The sequence below is a fragment of the Miscanthus floridulus genome, unplaced genomic scaffold, assembly GCF_019320115.1.
Source record: "Miscanthus floridulus cultivar M001 unplaced genomic scaffold, ASM1932011v1 fs_148_1_2, whole genome shotgun sequence".
Taxonomy (NCBI): domain Eukaryota; kingdom Viridiplantae; phylum Streptophyta; class Magnoliopsida; order Poales; family Poaceae; genus Miscanthus; species Miscanthus floridulus.
In genome coordinates, this window is record NW_027096272.1 from 1 (window position 1) to 23,193 (window position 23,193).

Sequence of the window (23,193 nt, forward strand, 5' to 3'; positions counted from 1 at the left end):
AGAAGCATCGCTGCCGCGGCGATGTTCTGGCTGGCCTGAGTGAACTATGGGGGATCATCCCCCCCCCATCCATGATGTTACGCTGGACCTGGCAGGCGTGACTCTGGGCGCCTCTTGCCGGGTTACACACACAGGGCGCACCGTGGTGCGCCGAGCGTGCCAGCGCAGGTGTGAAAGCTCTAGTTTGGTTTTGGTGAATTGATGAAACCCTAAGTGCTAACCTAGTTTATCAAGTGATCATGAGATAGGTAGCACATTCCAAGTGGTGAAGCAAATGAAGATCATGACATGATGATGGTGATGCCATGGTGATGATCAAGTGCTTGGACTTGAAAAGGAGAAGGAGAAAAACAAAAGGCTCAAGGCAAAGGTATAAATAGTATGAGCTATTTTATTTTGGTGATCAAGACACTTAGAGAGTGTGATCACATTTAGGTTCGATAGTCGTACTATTAAGAGGGGTGAAACTCATATCGGAATGCGGTTATCAAAGTGCCACTAGATACTCTAACTCATTGCATGTGCATTTGGGATCTAGTGGAGTGCTAACATCCTTGAAAATATTTGTGAAAATATGCTAACACATGTGCATAAGGTGATACACTTGGTGGTTGGCACATTTGAGTAAGGGTTAGGAACTTCACCGGTGCCCTAGACAGAAAAGACGGAGGTCACTGTAAGTGACCGGATGCTGGTCTTGGTTGGACTGGCGCGTCTGGTCAATGGCAGTAGAGGGTGCGCAGCGTCAGTCTCTGACTGAACGCTAGGTCACTCAGTGACCGAACGGTGACTGGGTGCGTTCGGTCCTACTGACATGGCAGTGGACAGAGGAGTCATCGAGTGACCGGACGCGTCTGGTCATGAAAAGTCGTCTCTGGATGCTTACTAGAAACGACCGGACGCTAGGGTTTAGCATTCGGTCACTTTGAGCTGCTGCATCCGGTCGTCACTTGACCGTTGAGAGCGGGCGATCAACATTTGAAGAGAGGGGACACGTGGCACGCATCGCGTGACCGGACGCTGAGGTCCAGCATTCGGTCAATATGACCGGAGCGTCCGGTCACCCCGTGTTGTGCCCCATAGAGTGCGGACAGTCCGACGGTGCCACCAGCACCCTAGATAGAAAAGATGGAGGTCACTGTAAGTGACCGAACGCTAGTCTCTGAAGGACCGGCGCGTCCGGTCAGTAGCAGCAGAAAAAGCGCAGCATCGGTCATTGACCGGACGCTGGCGCTAAAACGACCAGACACTGACTGGCTGCGTTTGGTCACACTGACATGGTCACGCACAGAGGAGTCGCCGAGTGACCGGACGTTGGGTGTGTCCGGTCGAGCATGACCTGATGCGTCCGGTCGTGAAAAGTCGTCTCTGGATGCTTACTGGAAATGACCGGACGCTGGGGGTTCAGCGTCCGGTCACTTTGAGCTACAGTGTCCAGTCATCATATGACCGTTGAGATTGGGCATTCAGTAATTGAAGAGAGGGACACGTGGCACGCATAACATGACCGGACGCTGAATTCCAGTGTCCGGTCGATATGACCGGAGCGTCCGATCACCCCGTGTTATGCCCAGTGAAGGGGTACAACGGCTCTATTTCGTGGGGGCTTCTATTTAAGCCCCATGGCCGGCTCAAGCTCACTCTCTTAGCCATTTGCATTGACATAGCAACCTTGTGAGCTTAGCCAAAGCCCTCCCACTCATCTCCATCATTGATTCATCATCTTTGTAAGATTGGGAGAGAATCCAAGTGCATTGCTTGAGTGTTTGCATCTAGAGGCACTTGGTGTTCGTGTTTCGCTGCAGGGTTCGCTTGTTACTCTTGGTGGTTGCCGCCACCTAGATGGCTTGGAGCAGCGAGGATCATTAAGCGGAGGTTGGTGATTGTCTCCGGCTCCGATCGTGGTGATTGTGAGGGGTTCTTGACCTTTCCCCGATGGAGAGCCAAAAGGTACTCTAGTAGATTGCCCGTGGCTTGTTGTGATCCTCATCTTGTATTGGTTGTGTGGCACCCTATTGAGGGTTTGGTGTGTGATGCCAATTAGCGCGTGAACCTCCAAGTGAGTGAATCGCCACAACGAGGACTAGCTTGCCGGCAAGCAAGTGAACCTCGGTAAAAATCATTATGTTCATCATTTGATTCCGAGGTGATTGGTCTTCATTGGTATTCATTCTTGTGATTGATTGGCTCCTTTCTCGATACGGCGGTATAAACAAATTGCTCACTCTCATTACTTTACCGCAAACTAGTTGTCAAGCTCTTTAGTGTAGCTAGTTGTGAGAGCTTGTTAATTTGGTTAGTGTGGCTCTTTAGTTAGCTTTTGAGAGCACACTAACTTAGTGTAGTGTCATAGCTATTGTGTGGATAGTAACTATATAAACTAGAATTGTGGTAGGTGGCTTGCCTTTTTTAGTAGGCTAGCGCAACACTTGCTTCGCCTCATAATTGTCTAACCGGTTTGCTAAGTGTTGTTGTAGAAATTTTTATTAGGCTATTCACCCCCCTCTAGCCATTAGGACCTTTCAAGGTGGCAGCCAGTTCTGCCGCCTTTGTCATATCTCCTTGCCGTGTGCCTAGGCACACGCGAGGGCATCCGCTAGGGTCTAGAGGGGTGTGGGTCTGTAGAGACTCCGCCACCACCAATGGCTATCCCAGAGCATCCACCATAGCACACTCCCAAGACAGAGGGTGGCTAGGTGCCATGGCGTCACCAATGCTGGAGCCGTCGCTCTCATCATCATCGTCCAAGATGTCGTGAAAAGAGGCAGGAGCGTAGCTTGACATCCCCACAAATTCGGATGTGAGAGGGTGCGGCGCTAGCATCCTTTGGAGCCCCCAGGCGTATGCGTCCACGGGGGACGCGAGGCCATAGGGGAACTGGTCGCATGGCGATCGCTGTAGGGACAATGGGGTCCCTCTGGAGAATCGGCGAAAGACAGTAAATAACGAGTAAATAACAAAGCGTACATTATTCACAGTTGGGTTTGAGCGCTGCATGGGCTCGGAGTGAAGCGCAGGCACCTCGTCATTGAAGTCGCTAGGAGTCCCGGAGCCGACGGAGGACGCGCCTCCTCCGACAGGCGCCGGAATGAGTGTCTCCTCGCGGAGGTGTAGTACGCCGAGCCGGTCGGCGACGAAGTCCAAGCTTCCGAAGAGGAAGGCCTGGGATGGCTCGAAGATGGGCGGAACCCACATCCCAACAGGTGGGAGCGCGGGAAACTCCAGCGAGCCGAAGCGAGTCATGTCGCTTGAGCCCGCCATGGCGAAGATGGTGGAAAAGTGGGCCATCCGATGACCAAAAGCGTGAACGTACGACGTCTTCCCCACGGACGGAGCCAACTGTCGGTGCAGAAAGTGACCAACACGTAAATATTTGTAGTTTTGCCGTATGTTGTGATCGGATGTGGCCTAGCACTTAATGACACAGGGTTTATACTGGTTTAGGCAACATGCCCTACGTCCAGTTTGAGTCGGTCGGTGACTTTATTCCTGAGCCTAGGTGCTCGAAGTTTGCTATGGGGTTACAAACGAGAGGGAGAAAGATGGGGGTGCAAGGGGTCCGGTCATACTCCGGACCGAAGGGCCGAGAGTGACAGGAGCTTCTACGTGCGCTAAGTATTTGAGCATGTGCTCTATATAGCTTTAGAGTGTCTAAAGCTAGCAGAGGGTGAATCGATCGTTGGTTGTTCGAATCGTTCGAGTCCCCTTTGTTAGAGTTCCCGTGTATCCATTTGTATTGGGAGAGAGTGCATCCTCCTTTATAGATGAATGGGACGGCCTTACAAGCGAGAGAGAGAGAGTACGTCTACTAAGTCTTGTTGCTCATGCCGTCGGGTACAAGATGATTGTAAGCGCCCACAATACTGTTTTAATGTCAGATGCATGTGGAAGGTTCCATCGTCTTCTTCTGGTATGGCAGATGTCGGCGTCTACCATACTGTTGATGCCCAGAGACATGTGGGGAGTTTTACTGTGTTTGCCTGGTATGGGAGTTGAGGGTGCCCACAACACTGTAGGGCAAATATCGACGCCCACAACACTGTTGGGGCTCTGACATGCCTAGAAGGTGGCAGGGCACCCTTCTGATATGCCCTGTTGGTACTATGCTGCAGGTGTATAGGGTACGGTCCTTCGTATTACGGTTGACTTGAGCGCCATGTCTTTACTTGCTCTGCTCGTTTTCTGGGTCCTCACCGAGCGGGCGTCCCCAGTCGGTTGGTCCCAGTCGGCTTCGACTGTGCCAGTCGGAGAAGAGCTGTAAGCAGAGGTCCGGTGCATCCCCGGTCGGAGACGCGGGTCAGAGTCGGAAGCGAGCCTCGTTCCTCCTCGGCTAGGCCTTTCGGTCGGAGAGGCGGGCGGGAGTCGGAAGCGAGGCCTTTCGGTCGGAGAGGCGGACCGGAGTTGGAAGCGAGCGTTTGTTCCTTCTTGGCCAGGCCTTCCGGTCAGAGATTGAATCGCACTTTTGGCCTGTCGTTATGTTTTTGGGCCGGCCCAGGAGTTGCGCGTCATTCGCAATGTCGGCTGCTGGGCCGAGCTTTTGCTGAGAACCAGGTCCATAAGGGACCCAGGGTTTATGAACCTGACAATTTGCCACTGTGTTGCGTTGTCGCCGTCTTCTCCATCCCGGCGCCGACGTGTCATCGGCGCTGGGAGAGCAGGTCTCCGAAACCTACGTCCCCTCATATCCCTGCACGGGGTAGGGGTCGTATCAGGTTTTTGAGAAGCGCCGTCGCGACTGCTTACTGGACGTCTTCTTACCTTTACATCGTGTTCTTGGATCTCCATCGACAGTCTGCTTTGTCAACTCTTGCGCTAGCTAGCATCGACAACCTCACTGTAAGAATGTCTTTGTCCACTCTAGTTTTTCTTCTGTTACTCGCACGAGAGGGTTTGAGTTTATCTCAAATCATAGTGCTAGTGTTATATCACACATCTATGATATATGTTGTTTTTTTTCGTTGTCGAAATTAATTTATGCGTCACTAAATTGCTACTATTTCTAACAGCTTCTGTCGTTCCGAGCCCTGCATACGAGCTTGTCCATAAGAGCAACCACAGTGTGTTGCAAAAACAGTCCACAGAGAGTAAAATATTTCTTATCTGAGTAAAATATTTCTTATCAGGTAGATGATACATCGTAAAAGCAGTCCATAGTGGTATGTAGCAAAAAGGTATTAATTCTCTTATAGACTACCCATAAGAATAAAAAAAAAATTCCTCGCATGTCCCTCACTCTCCCTCTCGCTCTCTCTATTGGTTGCAGGTTCTTGCAGCGGCGACGCCGCGGATGAGCAGGCAACAACCGCCGCCGCTGCTGCCATGAGCACGGGAAGGAGCTTGCTACCTCGAACCTTCCACGCGACTGCCATGGCACGGGGAGGAGGTCGACGGCGAAGTGGTCGCCTTGACCGCAACTTCATCAGTATGTGGATATCTCGCCAGTCGCAGAGAAGAGGGAAGAGAGACGCTCGTCAGAGGGGCCAGACCTATCGTCGCAGGGACACGCAACCCCCGCTCGTCGTCTGCCGACGTGCTCGTCCCGGAGCCACGGGACCCACCGCCGTGTCGTGGCTCCATGAGCTCCGACATGCAAAGGAAAAGGCCGGTTGCAGCAGAGAGCTCAATTGAGTCGGTCGTGGGGAGTCGATTTGGGCTTGTGCCTATGCTGCCGATGTTTGGGTGCTTCGCCGTCTGTTCCGGCGTGGGCTGTGGCCGTAGCGGAAGGAAATTGAGCGAACAGAGAAGGGGATCGAGCGAACAGAGATAGGCACAGCGGAAGGGACGATAGGATTTTTTTTAAATATTTTTTAATCTGCCAAATGGGTTCGTCAATCTTTTAAACTAGCAGGGAACCCCGCGCATGGCAACAGTGGAGAAAAAAGATTTGTATTGAGGCGTAAAAAAAAAAGAAAATAGTTGGTTGTTGTTCCTTAATGGGTTAACACTGTTCATAGTAACCCGTTACTGTTCATAAAATCCGGTAAAGCAGTGTTCATAAACCCGTTACTGTTTATTAAAAATCCGTACTGTTCATTTGCGGACCCTGTACTGTTTATAAAAACCCGTTACTGTTTTTCCGGCAGTTGACTGTGCCGGTAACGGTGGTTTGTGAGAGAGATAGGAGATCTGAGGTTACACGCTCTTTATATATAGACTAGGTCGAAGTCACGAAAATATTTCGCGTCGTTCTCGGTAGAAGCGGGTCCACTTGGCGCACCACTACCAGTCTACGACTACACCGGCAGCAGTTCGAATAGCCAGCCAAGGCAACAACACTTGGGTGGTACTCCATCATATCAGTATCCGTCCGCATACGTTTCTGGAAGCAGCCGACACCGGCATCAGGCGCAGAAATCAACTGTAGCCACATGCGCCTGTGCACCGGACGTCTAGGCGCAAGCAAGCCGCTATCAAAAAGATCCCAACTCACAACATATAGCGAAGGAAGGCCAACCGTTACACGTAAGGTCAAAAATTCAACTTTAAGAGTTGATCAGTGCCTTCCTTTTATACGTGGTTTCACAAGACACGGGGGTTGTCCAAACTCGAAAAAGACTGAGCAGAGATCAGAGGCGCTTGTTTGGGGCTTCATCGTCGGCCGAAGCCCATCTACTGCTATCTAAGCCTGGGCATTTTTAATCGAGAATCGAAAACCGAGCTGAAAGAATCGGAACTGAAACCGAAATAACCGAAACCGAAAAAATTAGTTCCTTGTTTGGTTCCAAATTGCGAGGAACCGAAAGAACCGAGTAAATTTCGGTTCCTACTCTCATATAACCGAATTAACCGAAAGAACCAAAATCCATAAATTATAATTCATTTACTTGTATTTTATAATACTATGTTCTCGTATTGAATTGCTATGCTATGTATTTGTGTTACTATATTGCTATTGTTCTCTTATCAATTATTATTATCAAAAATAGATGTAGTGTTGCTTAAATTTGCTTTAAAACCTATACTTTTTTTTTGTTGTATTAACCTCTGATGAAAAAATTGGTTAGCTTAGTTAGAACCGGAGCCAAACCGAAATAACCGAAACCGAAATACTCAGTTCCTAAATTTTTTTAAAACCGATCAGTTCCCATTTTCTATGAACCAAATTTCATCAATAACCGAGAAACCGAACCGAAACCAAATCGAGGAACCGAATGCCCAGGCTTTAATATCTGACCAAGCGGGTCGACACTGGACAGGATGTGACCACTCCAGCTACCCGGCTTCAAGTTCGTGGCCCGTGCTATACGAGATTATATCCTGCAGAATTCGGCACCAATTAGATGCTCCCCAAACTAGCTTTGTCAACGTAACACGATGGGGGTGTTTCTCAGACAAAGACGAAGAACTGCACGTGCGCGCTCCACAGACCACGGATTCTCTAGGTTCAGAATGAACCCAAAGAGCCGAATACCCGACTGCCAAAGGGAGACGAGTAGACCCGCTTTCATCAGGAAACTGGAACGAGGATGCCACCAGATCTGAACAAAAACAAATGGGATCTTAATCCTACTCCTAGGAACAGACCACGCCGTTTCACTTTCACCCCAAGCAGAGGCAGAGCACGGCAATATCTAGTGTTACTGAACAGCACGGAGATTCAGAAACAGTTCAGCTTCAGCACAAGCACACCATCAGTCAGGGGTGCTGGGTTTCACCCACGGTGATACAATCACGGCCGCGACCAAGTTCAAGAGACAGCTACGCTGACCATGTGGGTTGACCCAGCAATGCCGAAGCTGGAAGTTCCAACGACAGCGATCTGATGGTTATCACGCAGTGCAACAGAACAGCAAGACTCTATGCATTGCAGAAAAGGAACAGGAAAAAATAGATCATATAAGCATTACCACACAAAGATTAGGCACATGTGGAGTTTTTACCAGTGAATGTAAATTTTAGAATGCTGTTTCTTTGTTGCTTAATTTCAATCACCATAGATGGTGAGTGTTAATTTATACTGATACGATCTGCGGACTTCAACTTGGGGGCACGAAAAAATTTCATTAGAGACAGAAAGGTAACTGAATTTGGACTTCCATTCTTTCACTGTTGAGTATGTACGAACATTCAACTCAAAATCACTGTTGTAAAAAAACCCCCCCTCAAAATCACATAATAATCAAATTGGTTGAAGCATAGCATACCACACTTTACACAGTGGGAGAAGTTTTCCTTGCCACCATCCCTGGTTGAATTGAGTAGACACATGATCAGAAATCAGCTTAATTTACATATCTGTGGAAGTTTCTTTTGTGCTCACCTGTATATGCCACAATCGATGCAATGGTACTACCCTTTCTGTTTCAGTAAAAGAAGTAACATGCATCAGTTGGTACGAATGGTGCAAAGCACGTCCGAAAGCAATCAAGCTTCAAAAGGTACATCATCACCATAATAATTTGCATATATCACAGAAATACTCTCCCATAATGACTCCACAGCTTATGCACACTTATGACACCTGAACAGCAAAAATGAAGTTTCAGTTTAAGCACAATAACCCTCACGTGACATGAGCACTGAATAAAATTGTACAGCACTTTAAGTCATGCAGGCTGTTCATGTTCTGATCCACAGAGTAGGCAAACTACCTGCAATAATGAAGAGAGTTAATCTTCCACATTTGCTGAACATAGTAAAGTCAATTTATTGTAGAAACTAGAAAAACATGAAAGACTTACTTTTTGTAACACCTTGATGACATATTGTGTGCCGATCTCCGGAAGCCAACAGTGAAGAAAGAACCAACACAATTCAGTTTCTTTTTTCATTAAGAAGGACAAGAATGATGCTCTAGCATTAGCTGCTCTTTGCATATAGTGCCAAAGCCTGATGTTTCGATTTTAGAAGGCACACTTTCATAAACCCATTATGCTTCTTTGCTCCTAAAATGACTGAAGGCACAATTTCAGAAATCTATCATCAAGTTCCCACTCCAGGAACCACAGATTCAAAAATGTAATCAGCTAAGGAGATTGTTCCTTATATCACAATTTATTGCATGAACACTTCTCTACGCTGCAAGATTATCGCCACTGAATTCCATATTTTGATTTATCATCATGTATATAATTTTGTTAAAATTACAGGATCATTAGATGTAGATCTAGGGGTGCTGACTTGACTAGAATAAGATAAACATGCCCTAGAACATGGACTACGAGATCTAAGAGGGAGAGGGGAGCAGAGGTACCGACCATCGGAGGGCTTGGTGGAGCTGGAACCGTCCATCGCGTTGGTAGAGAGGGCGGTGAAGAGGTGGCGCTCCAGTGGTGGTGTAGCGGTGAAGTGGTCCTACGGTGAAGGCGCCCCGGTGATGGTGCTTCCCTTTGCTGGCTGCGCCCCTCACTAGATCGGGTTAGGTTTTGTCGGTGGGTGTAGCGGCTCACGGTTAACCTCGTACTGCGAGCCGCCGGCCCCACCTCTTTATATAGCGCAGTGCGACGGGGCCCACAAACCATGTAGGGTTGGACGCTCCAGATCAGGGCGCGAGGTTAAGGCCCAACTCGGTCGTTGGGCCGAGCTGGAGAGATCGCTAACAAATTTAACCAAAACGAACACACTCAAGATCTAAGGCTGACAAACAACCAAAGTACCGACCTGTCAGGTTGCAAATGTATTAACTATGCCTAAACAGCCCCTGTTGGACGTGCAAACAAAAATGCATGCCAGTGCGCTAGCTAATTGGCAAGCACGCCATAAGGTTCCTGAGTAAGTTATACCGCTCTACTTACGAAAAGGGACACTAGCTCATCGTAGCCTCGTTGTGGCAGTGGCAACAATCGGCAAGGGAACACCAGGTCGCAGCACGGCGCCACGAACTTGCACCTCCGCCGGTAATGCTCATGCTCGCACCTGCGGCAAACAGCAAATTTTGGACCTAGCAGAAGCACAGCGAAGCTAGGCCAGCTTGGATCGGGAAACCGAAGGAGGAGAACACATAAACGAGCGAAATCAGGCAGCCACAGCCCACATGGAACAGAACAACACTGGGAGGTGGGAGCAGACCAGTCACGTAGCGCAGAGCGATTTGTCACCGGAAGGAGCGAATCGAGATTCCGTCGGAATGGGAAGCAAGGGAGGGAGGCGGGGCGGAGGCACGGCCGCACGGGACAAGGAGATAGATAATCAAGGCAGGCTGAGGCGCGCTCACCCGTGTTCCATCTTGCCCACGTCGCGGCGGTCCGCCTCTCCCCGTCGTGGGCCGCGTCGACTTCCGCGACGTCGTTGTCGCCGGAAAACTGCGCACGCGCGGAGCCGCGGACGCACCGAGTTTGCTTGCCACTGCTAGAGTATTCTGTCAGAGGAGACACATATGGTGGCTGTAGCCTGAAATCAGACTCCGCGTCTCGATGCGCACGGAAGGTTTCCACCGGGCCGGGCGGCCGGACGATACGAGCCTACGCGGCCTCGCGGGCGGGCGGCAGGGTCTCGGCCTGCTTGGCGTGGCCAAGCGCCCAAGCGGCGCCACCCGACCACCGGTGTGGCGAAGCCGCCGCCTTCTCCGTGCCGCTTGCCACCTTGGTGCCTGGGCAAGCTGGAGAAGGTTTGGTTTGCCGTTAGGTTTACCAAGGCACTACCTCCGCCTCCCTAACTAGGCCAGACGACGTCGTCTTCATGCCAATGGGCAGGGCACCAGCACCTACCTTCTGGTCCTTACCGTGCTGCAGGCGGAAGCTACACGACGACCCGATGAGCAAAACGAAGTGCGTCAACCGACGAACAAATCGCGCTTCGAGAAAGTTCGAAACAAAAGGCCGAACTACCACACTGGAGCCGCGACGGATTCCAGGGTCCGGATTCCACTGCGGCGCTCGCTGGCTCGCTCACTCCCTGACTCGCTGCTGGTTCTTTTAGCAAATCCATCGGAAGAACAACTACGTCGTCTACTAAAAAAACCTGTACCTGCACGGCTCAAACCTCGCCGTCGCCGGACCGTCTTGGATCCGTTCGTGGTTATCGCCTGCCGCTGCCGGGGGGAGGGAGAAGGAGAAGCTGCACGCGCTGGAACCAATCAATCAACCAAGCCGACGATCCCCCTCGCATCTGATGTGCCCACCCCGGTGCCGCAAGTCCGCAGCTCGAGCAGAAGCTGCCACTGTGTCTGATTGGTGGCCGCGTCCTCCGCGGTCTATGCACGCACACGGCACGTCTCCCTATCCCCTCGCACGAGTCGCCGGAATCTGTCGCGCCGCGCATCAAATCACCATCAAAACCCACCCGCCCGCCGCCGCGCAGCGGAGTGCTGAACCGAGCCCGGTCGTACTGCCTGGTGGGTTTGGTTGGGCCCCAGCACGGCAGCACCACCGTCGAGAGCCGAGAGGGCCCTCCCGTGGGCTGTGGCAGTGTGCAGCTCCGGCGAAGTCGTCACACAATTAGAGGGGAAGAAAAGACTCCGGCGAGCGGTGGCCCGTGGCCGTGCTTAAAAGGAATCAGAGGAGACGACGCGAATGTACGGCGGAGAGGGAATCACCGTCGTCTTCCCCGCGTCCGGTTCACGATGCACACACCTTTCCGCCCGTGGATTCGAGCACACGGCCACCACCGTTACCAAAGAAAATGACTGATTGAAGAAGAAAAACCCGAGAAGAACAAATAAAAACAGAATTCAGACATTCTTCGTCTTGCTTGGACTCGCAGAATTCAAACGGCGGGCGGTGGATCAGTGGATCTACAACTTGCAGACCTGTGCCCGTGCACGATTTTTTGCTTCACCCATGCAGATCTGATCGACAAGAAAACACCGAGAAATCCGAGCTCGACCTTTGCACGATTTTTTGCTTCACCCATGCACGATTTTTTCCCCCTTCTTCAGCCAAGGAGACCGATCGACACAAAAGCACCGAGAAATCCAAGCCCCGGAACGAGGAAACAACACGAAACAGGGGAGGGAAAAAAATCGAAATTTCTTTCGTCAACATCTGCTTTCGCCGAGGCGCCGAGGTGGCCGAACATCATCTATCTATCTTCGCATGCATCGGGCATGTAATAATCAATCATCCGAGCTCAACCTCCATCAACAGCGCGGACCTGCCTACGCTGCTCGTGACATCATCCCCACGGAAGTGGCACGCTGCAGCTCCGCCGCTGCACAAAACTTGTTCATGTCCATCTCTCTCGTCCAGACCATGCCCAAAATCACCACGATTCTACGCCAGCCCAGACCACTTCCAAAAATCGAATTCTCATCAAGCACAACTCGTTCCCAATCACTCGAAACCCAAATCCAGCTCAAATCATACATTGATCGAGAACCCCCCAAAAAAAACTTTCGAAAACAAATTTGCCAGCGCAGATCACCATCCGACCACGAGGCTACCAAAATGCAACGCCCAGACTCGTGCCACCCATCACTCCTGTCCTGCTCCATCTCCATGGATGCACACCACCGCGGCCACCATCAGCGACCACAAAATCGAGAGGGCAACCGCACGAACACCAGCTCTGCTCCCATCCCACGGCGGAGACGACGACGACTTCCATGTCACGACCCCCCTATCCGATCCAATCCGCCGAATCGCACGAGGAAACTTCGGGAGGAAAAAAAAAAACGCATCTCCCTCGCCACCGAGCCGCGTTCCCTTCTCTATGCCCCCCTGTACTTGGAAGCCCATTGGAACGCACCAAGAACAAGCAACCGAGAGCAGAGGAGACGAGAGAGAAAAAAAATTCCCCAAAATCTCAGGCCGATTTATCTTCGTCAACAACATCTGGCCAGCTCCATCCGAGGTCGTTTCCGCCGCCTCCGCGAGGTCTCGGAGGGGAGCGGAGCTCCCCAATTGACCGAATTCGCGAGGCGGGCGGGCATGCTTAGGGTTTGCCAAGGTGCTCCGGCCCTCCCGACTCGCCGGGGCGATCTAGCGGCCCGGTTCCGCGGTTCCGGATGATCTTCAAGCGGAATCAGCGGTCGGAGATCCTTGCGCTGCGGCGCTGCAATGCCGCGGGCGGCGGAGGGGAGGACGAGGGGGGAGGCGACCCCCGCCCGAGGAAGAGGCGGAGGGGCGACACGTTCTTCCCCGTCGAGCTGCTCGGCGACGTCCCAGCCTCCAGCATCCCGTACGCGGCCTTCGGGCTCCGGTGGAGCGAGGAGCCCGAGGCGCCGGCAGAGGCCACGCTACCACCGCCCGCGGCGAGGCCGCCGGTGGTGCGCACGTCGCGGGGCCGCACCCAGGTGCTGCCCTCTAGGTTCAATGACTCGGTACTTATCGAGCCCTGGAAGAAGGAGAAGCCGGCCAAGCCGCCGCCGCCGCCTGTCAAGACAGAGCATTTGGTGCGCAAAAACGGGCTGCTGCACAGTAAAGGTGCAATTTTTGACAGGAGCTTTGCATTGTCCGAGGTAGATGACGACGATGAGGAGGAGGCCATGGTGGAACGTTACCGAGCACGCCGCAATTTTGGTGGCTCCAGGAAGTACTTAGCCTCTCGGAGCACACTTACCTCGGTACATGATGAACCATACAGCAATTACCACAGAAAGGAAGTGATGCTTAGGCATTACTATGAGGAAGAAGATGAGGAAGACGAGGAGGATGAACAAGAGGAGGATGAAGGGTGTGAGGATGAGGAGAAAGAAGAGACTTTTCACTGTACTGAGCAATTGGTGTATGGGAACATTGTGTGGGCAAAGCTTGGCAAACGTCAGCCGATGTGGCCAGGAGTGCTGGTCGACCCAACTCAGCAGGCCGCTGCCGATGCAATGCCACCGCAGCCTCGCGATGTTGCTGTGCTTTGCGTGATGCTATTTGGCTGGTGCACAGAGTTCAGTGATGAGAAGGTACAATTTTCCAGTGACTGTTATATTCAAATTGGTTGACTTTAATTTCTACTGCTTTTCTCTGTGGGAAATGATGCATTTGATGATATGAGTTGCAGAAGTACGTGTGGGTGAGGCAGGGGTCGATATTTCCATTTTCAGACTACATGGACCGGTGAGTAGTATTTCAAAATCTATAACTACATGGACAACTGTTAAAATGCTGCTAAAACACCTGCTCGAGTAGTTTTGACAACTTTGCCAGCTTGTGTGTTGAGAACAAGGTGTATTTCTCATTTCAGATTTCAAGGGCAGACAGAACTAAGCAGTTGCAAACCTGCTGATTTCCGGAGGGCAGTAGAAGAGGCCTTTTTGGCTGATCAGGGATTCTCAGAAGTAGTGGTGGATTGCAGCACCAAGGGCCAGCCTGTGGTGTGTCATTCTTTCCCAGATGATTTACATGAAGTGACTGGTTCAAATGAGTTGGAGTACCAGCCACAGATTAAGGCAAGTTGATGAATTTGTTTATAGTTGATGCACAACTAAGGCTATGCATATGTGTAGGAGATTTCAACAGCAAATCAATGGCTTATGCCCAATCTTCTATGTTTTGTTTTAATGTCTGTTATGTTACTTTAAGGGAAGCTTATGATGTTACATTACCTTGCGTCCTTGCCTCAAATAGGAAGATTTTAGGTGAAGGTCAAAGGACCATAAAAGAATTGATGTATGACAATGATAAAATCTTGAAACAGATACACTCTTAACTGAATCATTTACTATGTATAAGCAGAATGATATTATTCTGGTAATTCTCTCTGTGGAACATGAAAGTTTCTTTCCCTAGTTCTAGGTTTGTCATCTCCTGGCAAGTGTTAGTTCTATAAGGTCACTTCAGTATACCCTATTACATTTTAAGATTGTATTGAAACTACTGTAGTTAGATGATATATTGCCTCATCATTAGACTAATTGTATTTGTTTGATCAGTTAGATGACAGATTGCCTCAGTGGACTAATTCTATTTGTTTGATCAGTTAGATGATATATTGTCTCAATAGACTAATTCTATTTGTTTGGTCATTAACGCAGCAGTTCAGAAGAGCACTGCAGTGTGAGAGTTGTGGAAACTGCTTTCCGAACAAGGATACAAACAAGATGGTGTATGTGATGGAGCAACTTGCTTGCAGACTTTGTGCCGGGGTATTATGTTGGCAGAACTTTTGTCATACCAACTTCAGTGCTTACATTATGGTTATTGATAGATATATTAGGCAAGTGTATATTAGGCAAGTATATAATAGGCAACCACACAATCAGTGTGATTAGCACCTGCTATGTAAAGCATGTACACGCATGTACATCCTGCCACTTTGGCTATATATATATATGAAGGTCACCCCCCCCATTGGGGTGTGTGGTGTTTTCCTATCTCTCTGTTCTATTCTACATGGTATCAAAGACCACGTGATCAATCAGATCCCGGCCTTCTATTTCCGCTCCTCTCCCCTCTCCACCTTTCCCCGGCGGCTGAACTCCGACGCCGCCGTCCACCCTTCTCCCGTCGGTGCGCCACACCACCTGGTCGACATGGCTGACACCGCCGACGGCTCCGCTAACCCGGCACCGCAGGCAGTGCTCGTCCACCCCTACACCGCCGTCAACGTGAAGACTCACATCCCGGTGACTCTGGAGATGAAGCATCCCAACTTCACCAAGTGGGCTTCCTTCTTCAAGGCTCTGTGTGGGAAATTCAGTCTCCTCCCACACATCAGCGAGTCTGCTGCTCCCCCTGCTGATGATCCATCGTGGCCAATTGCCGAGTGCACTGTCCGCGGTTGGATCCTGAACACCGTCGACGACTCGGTTCTTGATTTGGCCATCACCGACGAGAACCAGACCGCCCGCGAGCTGTGGGTGGAAATCGAAGCCCTGTTCCGCTCCAACCGCGCACCCCGGGCCGTCTTCCTGCTTGAGGACTTTCACTCCCTAAAGCAGGGCGACTCGACGATCGACGAATACTGCCAGACGCTCAAGGTCAAGGCCGCTGCCCTCCGGGACGTCGGCGAAACCATCGACGACAAGCAGCTCGTCCTCAGTCTCCTCTGCGGCCTAAATCCGCGCTTCAGCGCCACCGCCGACGACATCGCCAACGCCACCGTGCTGCCCTCCTTCTCCAGGGCGCGCGAGATGCTCTCCCTCAAGGAATTGCGCCTCGCCAATGACGAGAAGACCACGGCGGCCTCCGCTATGGTCGCCGCCTCCGGCTCTAGCTGCCCATCTGCCGAGTGCCATTCCTCCACTTCCGGCACTCCTTCTGGTGCCCCTTCGAAGGGTTCAGGGGGAGGCAAGAAGGGCAAGGGCGGCAAGAAGGGTTCCTGGCGCGGCCAAGGTGGCTGGCAGCAGGGCGGCGGCGGCAGCTGGCAACAGGGCGGCGGAGGCGGTGGCGGTCAACAACACGGGGGCAACCGCCCCATGGTGCCCTGGTTCTGCTACACCCCGTGGGCCCCCCAGGGCGGTGCTCCTCCTCCAAATGGCGGCTGGCAGCAGGGCCCTCGCCCTGGCGGCGGCTGGCAGCACCCCAATGCCCAGGGCGGGCGCCACCAGGGGCTTATGGGTGCCAACCCGCAGGCCCACTTCGCTTCCCCTCCACCGCCACCGATGTGGGGATCAGGCCGGACTAATTGCCGCCTTGAACCAGATGGCGCTCCAGAACTCCGGCTGGGTCATGGACTCCGGCGCCACCTCCCACATGCACAACTCGGATGGTATACTTCTATCTCGCCATCCCTCCTCCTCTCCTTCCATCACTGTTGGCAACGGCATCAATTGCCTGTGTCCTGTTCTGGTCACTCCCTTTTACCTGGCCGCACCTCCCCTTTCTCTCTTAGCAATGTTCTTGTTGTCCCCTCCCTAGTGCGCAACTTACTTTCAGTTCGCCAATTCACTCGTGACAACCATTGCACTATCGAATTTGACGCGTTTGGTTTTTCTGTTAAGGACGTGCAGACCAGCCGCGTGATTCTTCGCTCCAATAGCTCCGACGGCCTCTACACCGTCCCCGCCATGCCACAGGCCAACCTTGCCACCTCCACCGACCTATGGCACCATCGTCTTGGTCATCCAGGAGCTGCCACTCTAAATTTGCTTAGGCACAATACATTCCATTTCATGTAATAAATCAGCTCATACTCTATGTCACCCGTGTCAACTTGGCAAGCATGTGCGGCTGCCTTTTGGTAATTCCAGCTCACTTTCATCTCTCCCTTTTGAGCTTGTACACTGTGATGTTTGGACGTCCCCAGTCGCTAGCATTTCTGGTGCGCAGTACTATCTTGTCATCCTAGATGATTTCACCCACTTTTGTTGGACGTTCCCACTCGTCCGCAAGTCTGAGGTAGCCACTCACATCATTAACTTTTGCTGCCTTCGTCCACACACAGTTCAGCCTTCCTGTCAAGGCTGTACAGGCTGATAATGGCACTGAGTTCGTCAATAATGCCCTCACCACCTTCTTTGCCTCCAGCGGGATTCACCTCCGACTCTCTTGCCCTTACACCTCCTCTCAAAACGGCAAGGCTGAACGCATCATCCGTTCTCTGAACGATATATGCCGCACCCTCCTCATCCACGCTCACATGCCACCCAAATACTGGGCCGAGGCGCTCACCACAGCCACCTATCTCCTCAATAGGCGCCCCAGCTCAGCCATTCACCATAGAGTTCCCTATGAGCAACTCTACCAGCAGCCACCAGATTACGCCATTCTTCGTGTCTTCGGTTGTCTATGCTATCCCAACCTCACCGCTACCTCCAAACACAAGTTGGCCCCCCGCTCCACCGCTTGTGTCTTCCTTGGTTATCCCTCTTCCCATAAGGGCTACCGGTGTCTCGACCTCACAACTAGACGGATCATCATCTCTCGTCACGTTGTCTTCGACGAGACCACATTTCCCTTTCGATCTGACTCCACCAGTGCGCTGCCAAGCTCTCTGGATTTTCTTGCAGGTCCAACCACACCAGTGATACGCACTGCAGCAGTCGCTCCATCGCCACTCGACGCTGAGCAGCCGTGTCGTCGAGCTCATCTGGAGGAGCTTGCTGAGGACCCGGCCATCCTCCAGATTGGCCCGATCCTTGCACCAGCTGCGCCTCAGCCTGCGCCGGTCGGTCCTCCACCCCTCCGGGTTTACACCCGGCGGCGTACGGCTCCAGCTGCACCGACCCGTTCTTCACCGGCGCCTGCTGTTTCCGAACAGCCGGCCCCGGCTCCGGCCGTGGCGGCAGCTCCACCACCACCGCCGCCTCCGTCGCCTCCGGCTGTGGTGGCTGCTCCAACACCGCCACCACCCCCGCCGCCCCCGAGCCGGCCTGTGACGCGCCTCCAGACAGGTTCCCTCAGGCCTGTCGATCGGTACGGATTCCCCCCGGCCGCTCACGTCGCCACCGACTCCACTGCCTCGCCCATTCCGCGTGACTACAGGGGGGGTCTTGCCGATTCCCAGTGGCGTGCGGCCATGGCTGAGGAATACAAGGCCCTTATCGACAACAACACCTGGCGCCTCGTTCCCCGTCCTCCCGGCGCCAACGTGGTCACCGGCAAGTGGATTTTCATGCACAAATTCCACTCCGATGGCACCCTGGCTCGTCACAAGGCTCGCTGGGTCGTCCGCGGCTTCACCCAGCGCTACGGCGTCGACTACGACGAGACGTTCAGCCCCGTCGTCAAGCCTGCCACCATTCGGGTCGTCCTCAGCATCGCGGCCTCTCGCCAGTGACCTATCCATCAGCTGGACGTGAAGAATGCCTTTCTTCATGGCCACCTGCATGAGACGGTCTATTGTCAGCAGCCCCCCGGCTTCGTCGACCCGGCACGACCCGACGCCGTCTGCCTCCTCCAGCGCTCCCTCTACGGCCTCAAGCAGGCCCCTCGGGCGTGGCACCAACGCTTCGCCACGTTTCTCCGACAGCTCGGCTTCGTCGCCTCTGCCACCGACGCCTCCCTCTTCATCTACACCGAGGGCGGCTCCTCCGCCTACTTGCTGTCTGTACGTCGACGACATCGTCCTCACGGCTTCCTCGGCCGCTCTGCTTCGACACATCATCGACCGCCTTCACTCTGAGTTCGCCATGACGGACCTAGGGGAACTACATCACTTCCTGGGTATATCCGTCACTCGCTCCTCCGACGGCCTTTTCCTCAGCCAGCGGCAGTACGCCGTGGACCTTCTTCAGAAGGCGGGCATGGCCGAGTGTCACTCGACGTCGACACCTGTTGACTCTCGTGCCAAGCTCTCTGCCTCGGCGGGCGCCCCTGTCGCTGATCCCGCTGTGTACCGGAGCCTCGCCGGCTCTCTCCAGTACCTGACGCTCACTCGCCCCGACCTGGCCTATGCTGTCCAGCAAGTGTGCCTCTTCATGCATGACCCGCGCGGAGCTCACCTCGCGCTGATCAAGCGCATCCTTCGGTATGTGAAGGGCACCCTATCGGCTGGCCTCCACATCGGCACTGGGCCTGTCGACAAGCTGATTGCATACTCCGATGCTGACTGGGCAGGGTGCCCAGACTCCCGCCGCTCTACATCAGGCTTCTGCGTCTTCCTCGGCGACAGTCTGGTGTCCTGGTCGTCCAAACGGCAGACCACGGTATCCCGATCCAGTGCGGAGGCTGAGTACCGGGCTGTTGCTCACGTGGTTGCAGAGTGCTGTTGGCTTCGCCAACTCCTTCAGGAACTTCATGTTCCCTTGAAGGTCGCCACAGTTGTCTACTGTGACTAACGTCAGCGCTGTCTACATGACAGCCGACCCGGTCCACCACCGCCGTACCAAGCACATCGAGATTGACATCCACTTCGTCCGTGAGAAGGTGGCTCTTGGCGAGGTTCGAGTTCTCCATGTGCCGTCACGTTTTCAGTTTGCTGACATCATGACAAAGGGTTTGCCGGTTCAGCTGTTTGACGATTTTCGGTCCAGTCTCTGCATCCGGAATCCTGACGCTTCGACTGCGGGAGGCTGATAGATATATTAGGCAAGTGTATATTAGGCAAGTATATAATAGGCAACCACACAATCAGTGTGATTAGCACCTGCTATGTAAAGCATGTACACGCATGTACATCCTGCCACATTGGCTATATATATATATGAGGTCACCCCCCCATTGGGGTGTGTGGTGTTTTCCTATCTCTCTGTTCTATTCTACAAGCTGGACTCTTCTAATAGGACTAACTTCTTATTTTATGAGCCAAATATGTATTAATTTCCTGTGGATTGGACAATGCCCATCAGAATACAAAACAACAGAACTGTGGCCTCTAAAACAGAGTACACGCAAGCCATTGCGTGTTTTTACCTATGCTTTCAGCACATTTGATGCAGGTAGCATCTCAGATAAAAAGTATATTACAATTCAAGCAAGGTGACACTATGTATCTCCTGAAGTGTAGTGCCATCAGGGGGAGAATACATGGGCAACTAAGCAACACAAGTCCTGTTTGAGCTTTGCTAAAAAAAATGAGTAAAAGGTAATCCAAATCTGCACATTACAATAGGATGGGGTATTCCATTATCCACAATTGCAAATCATGTGCGAAAGGATAAATCTACATAAAACTAACCTGAAGGATGTGAGACTAACCTCATGATCACCACCCTGGCCCCCCTCAGCAGGAATTTTGCCAGGATGATCAGGAGGATGAACAAGGACAGCAAGCAGATTGTTACCATCAGGATGGAGAATATCAGTAATATCAATGGTGTGCCTTCGGAACATTCCTTTTGGTAGTACCTCCTCATGCCCATTTAAGTACATTTCGGCTGAGTAGTTTATTCCCCGGAAGTTTAAAGTCACGTGCTGATTTGCTGTCTAAAGATGAAGGTATCAAGAAGAAATTGATATGTTAAGTGGTTTAGCACCATAACAAGTACATGTGCTGAAATGTACAAAATGCCAGTCCTTAAAGGCAAGAAATCATGTTTTACAACAATTAAGAGCAGTCTCAATATTTAGCATTAACTTGTTCTAAAAAAAATAGCATTAACTGAAGAGATCAAGGGAAAAAACAAACAGCTATGCTACCACGGCTGCAACGTCACTTCCAAAAAGGCTTCCGTGCAAGCAGAAGTGAATGAAAAGTTTATCAATTGAACATGTGTCCTTAGGTTGCACGGATTTGGTTTGAGTTTAAAGTAAGCTATATAGTACCAGGTTACTAGAGTACTCTACGTACACGCATAATGATTGTAGTCGTCTCTATCTTAAGGAATACTCCTTAAGAGTAACCTGGTACAAGAGAAGTCTATCAGTTTGCACAGTTCATTTCAGCAGAAGACAGCTTAAAGTGCTTGCTGATTGCTGAGGGAGCAGCCACATTCATCACCACAGTAACACTGCAGTACAACTATGCTGAATCAAAAACTGCCTACAGCAAAAAGGGTACAACAATTCCCTTTTTAACTGGATGGAGGAGACAGTGGGATTGATGATGCATTCTTCGTTACAGGAAAACACGATTAACAAACATTCGGAGAATTGGTGCAGTTCTGCGTACCGGGGCACACTTGAACGTGGTGAAGAACCAAAAGGTGTAGTACTCCCTCCCGGCGTCGGCGATGTCGACGATGGCCTGGTTGTTCAGCCCGTAGAAGGGGTCGGGGATCAGGTTGTTCTTGAGCAGCGTCCCCAGCACGCTGCACCATATCCCCGATGCACGCAACAGTATGTCAGCAGCCGAGCGACGATGACAACGAAGCTCGCAGCAATTTCACTCCACAGATCCCCAAAGCGCGAGAGTTCCCGCAGGGGCGGCGGGAGAGAAGGGAGGAGAAGCACGTACGTGCCGGGGACGGCGGCGCTCATCCAGGGCGCGGCGGGGGCGGGGTCGGCTGCTGGCGGGTGCGTGGTGGTGAGCTGGACGCCGGTGAGCGCGACCTCGGTGGAACGCGCGGCGAGCCAGCCCGTGTCGAGCACCCGCTTCCCCACGGCCACGGCCATCTCCACGATCACGTGCGGCGAGGTGAGTGGATTCCCAATCCCGGGGGTCCGGAGCACCCGAGTAGAGGAGTGCTAAGTAAGTCCAGGGAGCGAGCACTCATCCGCAGGTAGGCGAACCGCCGAGCCGGGTTGCGTGCCGAGCCGGGTTGTTTTTGTCTTTCTCCACTCCACAGGATGAATGGAAGGTTGCGGGGATTGGAGAACAGGTGGGCGCCTGCATCACGGGGGCGGAGGATTCGTGGCAGCATAGGCATGGCGGTGGTGACGACGCCGTTACGGGATGGGATCGGCGGAGCGCGTGACAGTGTTCGTGTTTCCCCTGCCGGAATGGATAGTTCGAAAGGGATAGGATAACTGACGATGGTGTGTACCTGCCACGTCACTCCAAGAGTGTGCTCGCAAGCAATCCGGACGCCAACAAAGACAACCTGCTAATTCAGCCGCCGTTCCAGTTTTTTGTCTAGGAAAAAGCCCAAATTACTTTCCTTAAGTTTGGCATATGTCCAGATTATCCCTTAAACTTACATTTGGTTTAATTTACTCCCCTCTAACTATTTCAGTTGATCTAGTTTACCCCTTAACATGATTTGTTATTTTTAGTTTTCCACGTATTAGTTGAGTCTTAATATCAACTTTTGTGATATGATAGAGAACATCATAAGCTATGTTAGAAAAATATATCTTAACTTTTGCCACTATTGTGATAGCTTAGAAAATTTAATGATAAATTAACACTAGAGATATAATATCGTATAAAACATAATGATGAAAAATTCATAGTGCACTTTTCTAACATAAAATACAATGCCCTCTATCACCTCACAAAATTTGAAACTAAAATATAATGTGTACATAGAGAAACAAAAAAGAAAAATCTCGTTAAAGTGTTAGTTGAACCAACTTAAGTAGTTGGAGGGAGTAAATTGAATCAAATGTTAGTTTGGGGGTTATTTGGATATAGGCCAAACTTCAAGAGAGTAATATGGACTTTTACCTTTTGTTTATGTAATGTAAAATTGTTACCGATCAAACCACGAGCCACATGAAATCAAGCAAGAAGCTAGAGGACAAAAAGGAAGGGAAAAACTTACTGTGAACAGTGTCCTCACTCTATTTATCTTTGTTGCCAAACAAATTATATCGAGTTTCAATTTTTGTTTTTGAAGAGTAAAGGGTAGCATTTCATTGATTGAACCATCGTATCCCTATCCCAAATAACTATATATGGAGCTTTACAAAATCAAACCGGGTTAAAAAGTTGGTCAGTCGACCTAGACTTATGCTAACACATTATAACATCTATCGTTAGTAATGGAGTCAGGGCTAGAACAAGGAGTGTGCTACTAGAACAAGGAGTGTGTTGAGATAATAGACGAGTGTTGGACATTGAGATAAGGCTTTGACGAAAAATGGATATGAACTCTAACTTGATGGGAGCAGGGTGGAG

The 23,193-nt window shown here is 51.4% G+C and overlaps 3 protein-coding genes and 1 long non-coding RNA gene across 6 annotated transcripts; 2 read left to right on the top strand and 2 right to left on the bottom strand.

The window, feature by feature from the left end:
• Positions 1–8,101: 8,101 nt before the first annotated feature.
• Positions 8,102–9,451, bottom strand: LOC136530500 (uncharacterized). The gene is made up of 4 exons (XR_010777795.1): positions 8,682–9,451; positions 8,541–8,591; positions 8,261–8,461; positions 8,102–8,185 (listed from the first exon to the last, which is right to left on the bottom strand). It is a non-coding gene; the product is annotated as an uncharacterized lncRNA (long non-coding RNA).
• A 2,494-nt stretch (positions 9,452–11,945) lies between these two features.
• On the top strand, positions 11,946–15,196 carry LOC136530501 (histone-lysine N-methyltransferase ATX4-like). 2 transcript variants are annotated; one of them, XM_066523232.1, is made up of 4 exons: positions 11,946–13,774; positions 13,873–13,928; positions 14,056–14,260; positions 14,849–15,196. In XM_066523232.1, exons 1-4 carry the CDS (start codon positions 12,884–12,886, stop codon positions 15,080–15,082), a joined length of 1,386 nt encoding a protein of 461 aa, XP_066379329.1. In that variant the 5' UTR covers positions 11,946–12,883; the 3' UTR covers positions 15,083–15,196. The 2 variants fall into 2 exon arrangements, with proteins under 2 accessions (XP_066379329.1, XP_066379328.1); XM_066523231.1 differs by having other exon boundaries at positions 11,948–13,774; positions 14,846–15,195.
• A 3,687-nt stretch (positions 15,197–18,883) lies between these two features.
• LOC136530498 (uncharacterized mitochondrial protein AtMg00810-like) lies at positions 18,884–19,769 on the top strand. Its single transcript, XM_066523229.1, has 2 exons — positions 18,884–19,460; positions 19,555–19,769. Exons 1-2 carry the CDS (start codon positions 18,884–18,886, stop codon positions 19,767–19,769), a joined length of 792 nt encoding a protein of 263 aa, XP_066379326.1.
• Positions 19,770–20,303: 534 nt separating this feature from the next.
• On the bottom strand, positions 20,304–22,003 carry LOC136530503 (mannosylglycoprotein endo-beta-mannosidase). 2 transcript variants are annotated; one of them, XM_066523233.1, is made up of 3 exons: positions 21,589–22,003; positions 21,304–21,442; positions 20,304–20,618 (listed from the first exon to the last, which is right to left on the bottom strand). In XM_066523233.1, exons 1-3 carry the CDS (start codon positions 21,744–21,746, stop codon positions 20,319–20,321), a joined length of 597 nt encoding a protein of 198 aa, XP_066379330.1. In that variant the 5' UTR covers positions 21,747–22,003; the 3' UTR covers positions 20,304–20,318. The 2 variants fall into 2 exon arrangements, with proteins under 2 accessions (XP_066379330.1, XP_066379331.1); XM_066523234.1 differs by having other exon boundaries at positions 20,350–20,614; positions 21,589–21,976.
• Positions 22,004–23,193: the final 1,190 nt, after the last annotated feature.

What these genes read in the sequence shown, in the direction of transcription:
- LOC136530501 (XM_066523231.1), top strand. Translation starts at nt 12,884, where the DNA reads ATGATCTTCAAGCGGAATCAGCGGTCGGAGATCCTTGCGCTGCGGCGC. An exon ending in CAGAGTTCAGTGATGAGAAG is followed by an intron (nt 13,775 to 13,872) that starts GTACAATTTTCC and finishes TATGAGTTGCAG; the next exon opens with AAGTACGTGTGGGTGAGGCA. An exon ending in AGTACCAGCCACAGATTAAG is followed by an intron (nt 14,261 to 14,845) that starts GCAAGTTGATGA and finishes TCATTAACGCAG; the next exon opens with CAGTTCAGAAGAGCACTGCA.
- LOC136530498 (XM_066523229.1), top strand. Translation starts at nt 18,884, where the DNA reads ATGACGGACCTAGGGGAACTACATCACTTCCTGGGTATATCCGTCACT. An exon ending in TCACGTGGTTGCAGAGTGCT is followed by an intron (nt 19,461 to 19,554) that starts GTTGGCTTCGCC and finishes TCTACATGACAG; the next exon opens with CCGACCCGGTCCACCACCGC.
- LOC136530503 (XM_066523233.1), bottom strand. Translation starts at nt 21,746, where the DNA reads ATGGCCGTGGCCGTGGGGAAGCGGGTGCTCGACACGGGCTGGCTCGCC. An exon ending in AGCGCCGCCGTCCCCGGCAC is followed by an intron (nt 21,443 to 21,588) that starts GTACGTGCTTCT and finishes GATATGGTGCAG; the next exon opens with CGTGCTGGGGACGCTGCTCA. An exon ending in CCACGTTCAAGTGTGCCCCG is followed by an intron (nt 20,619 to 21,303) that starts GTACGCAGAACT and finishes CTTCATCTTTAG; the next exon opens with ACAGCAAATCAGCACGTGAC.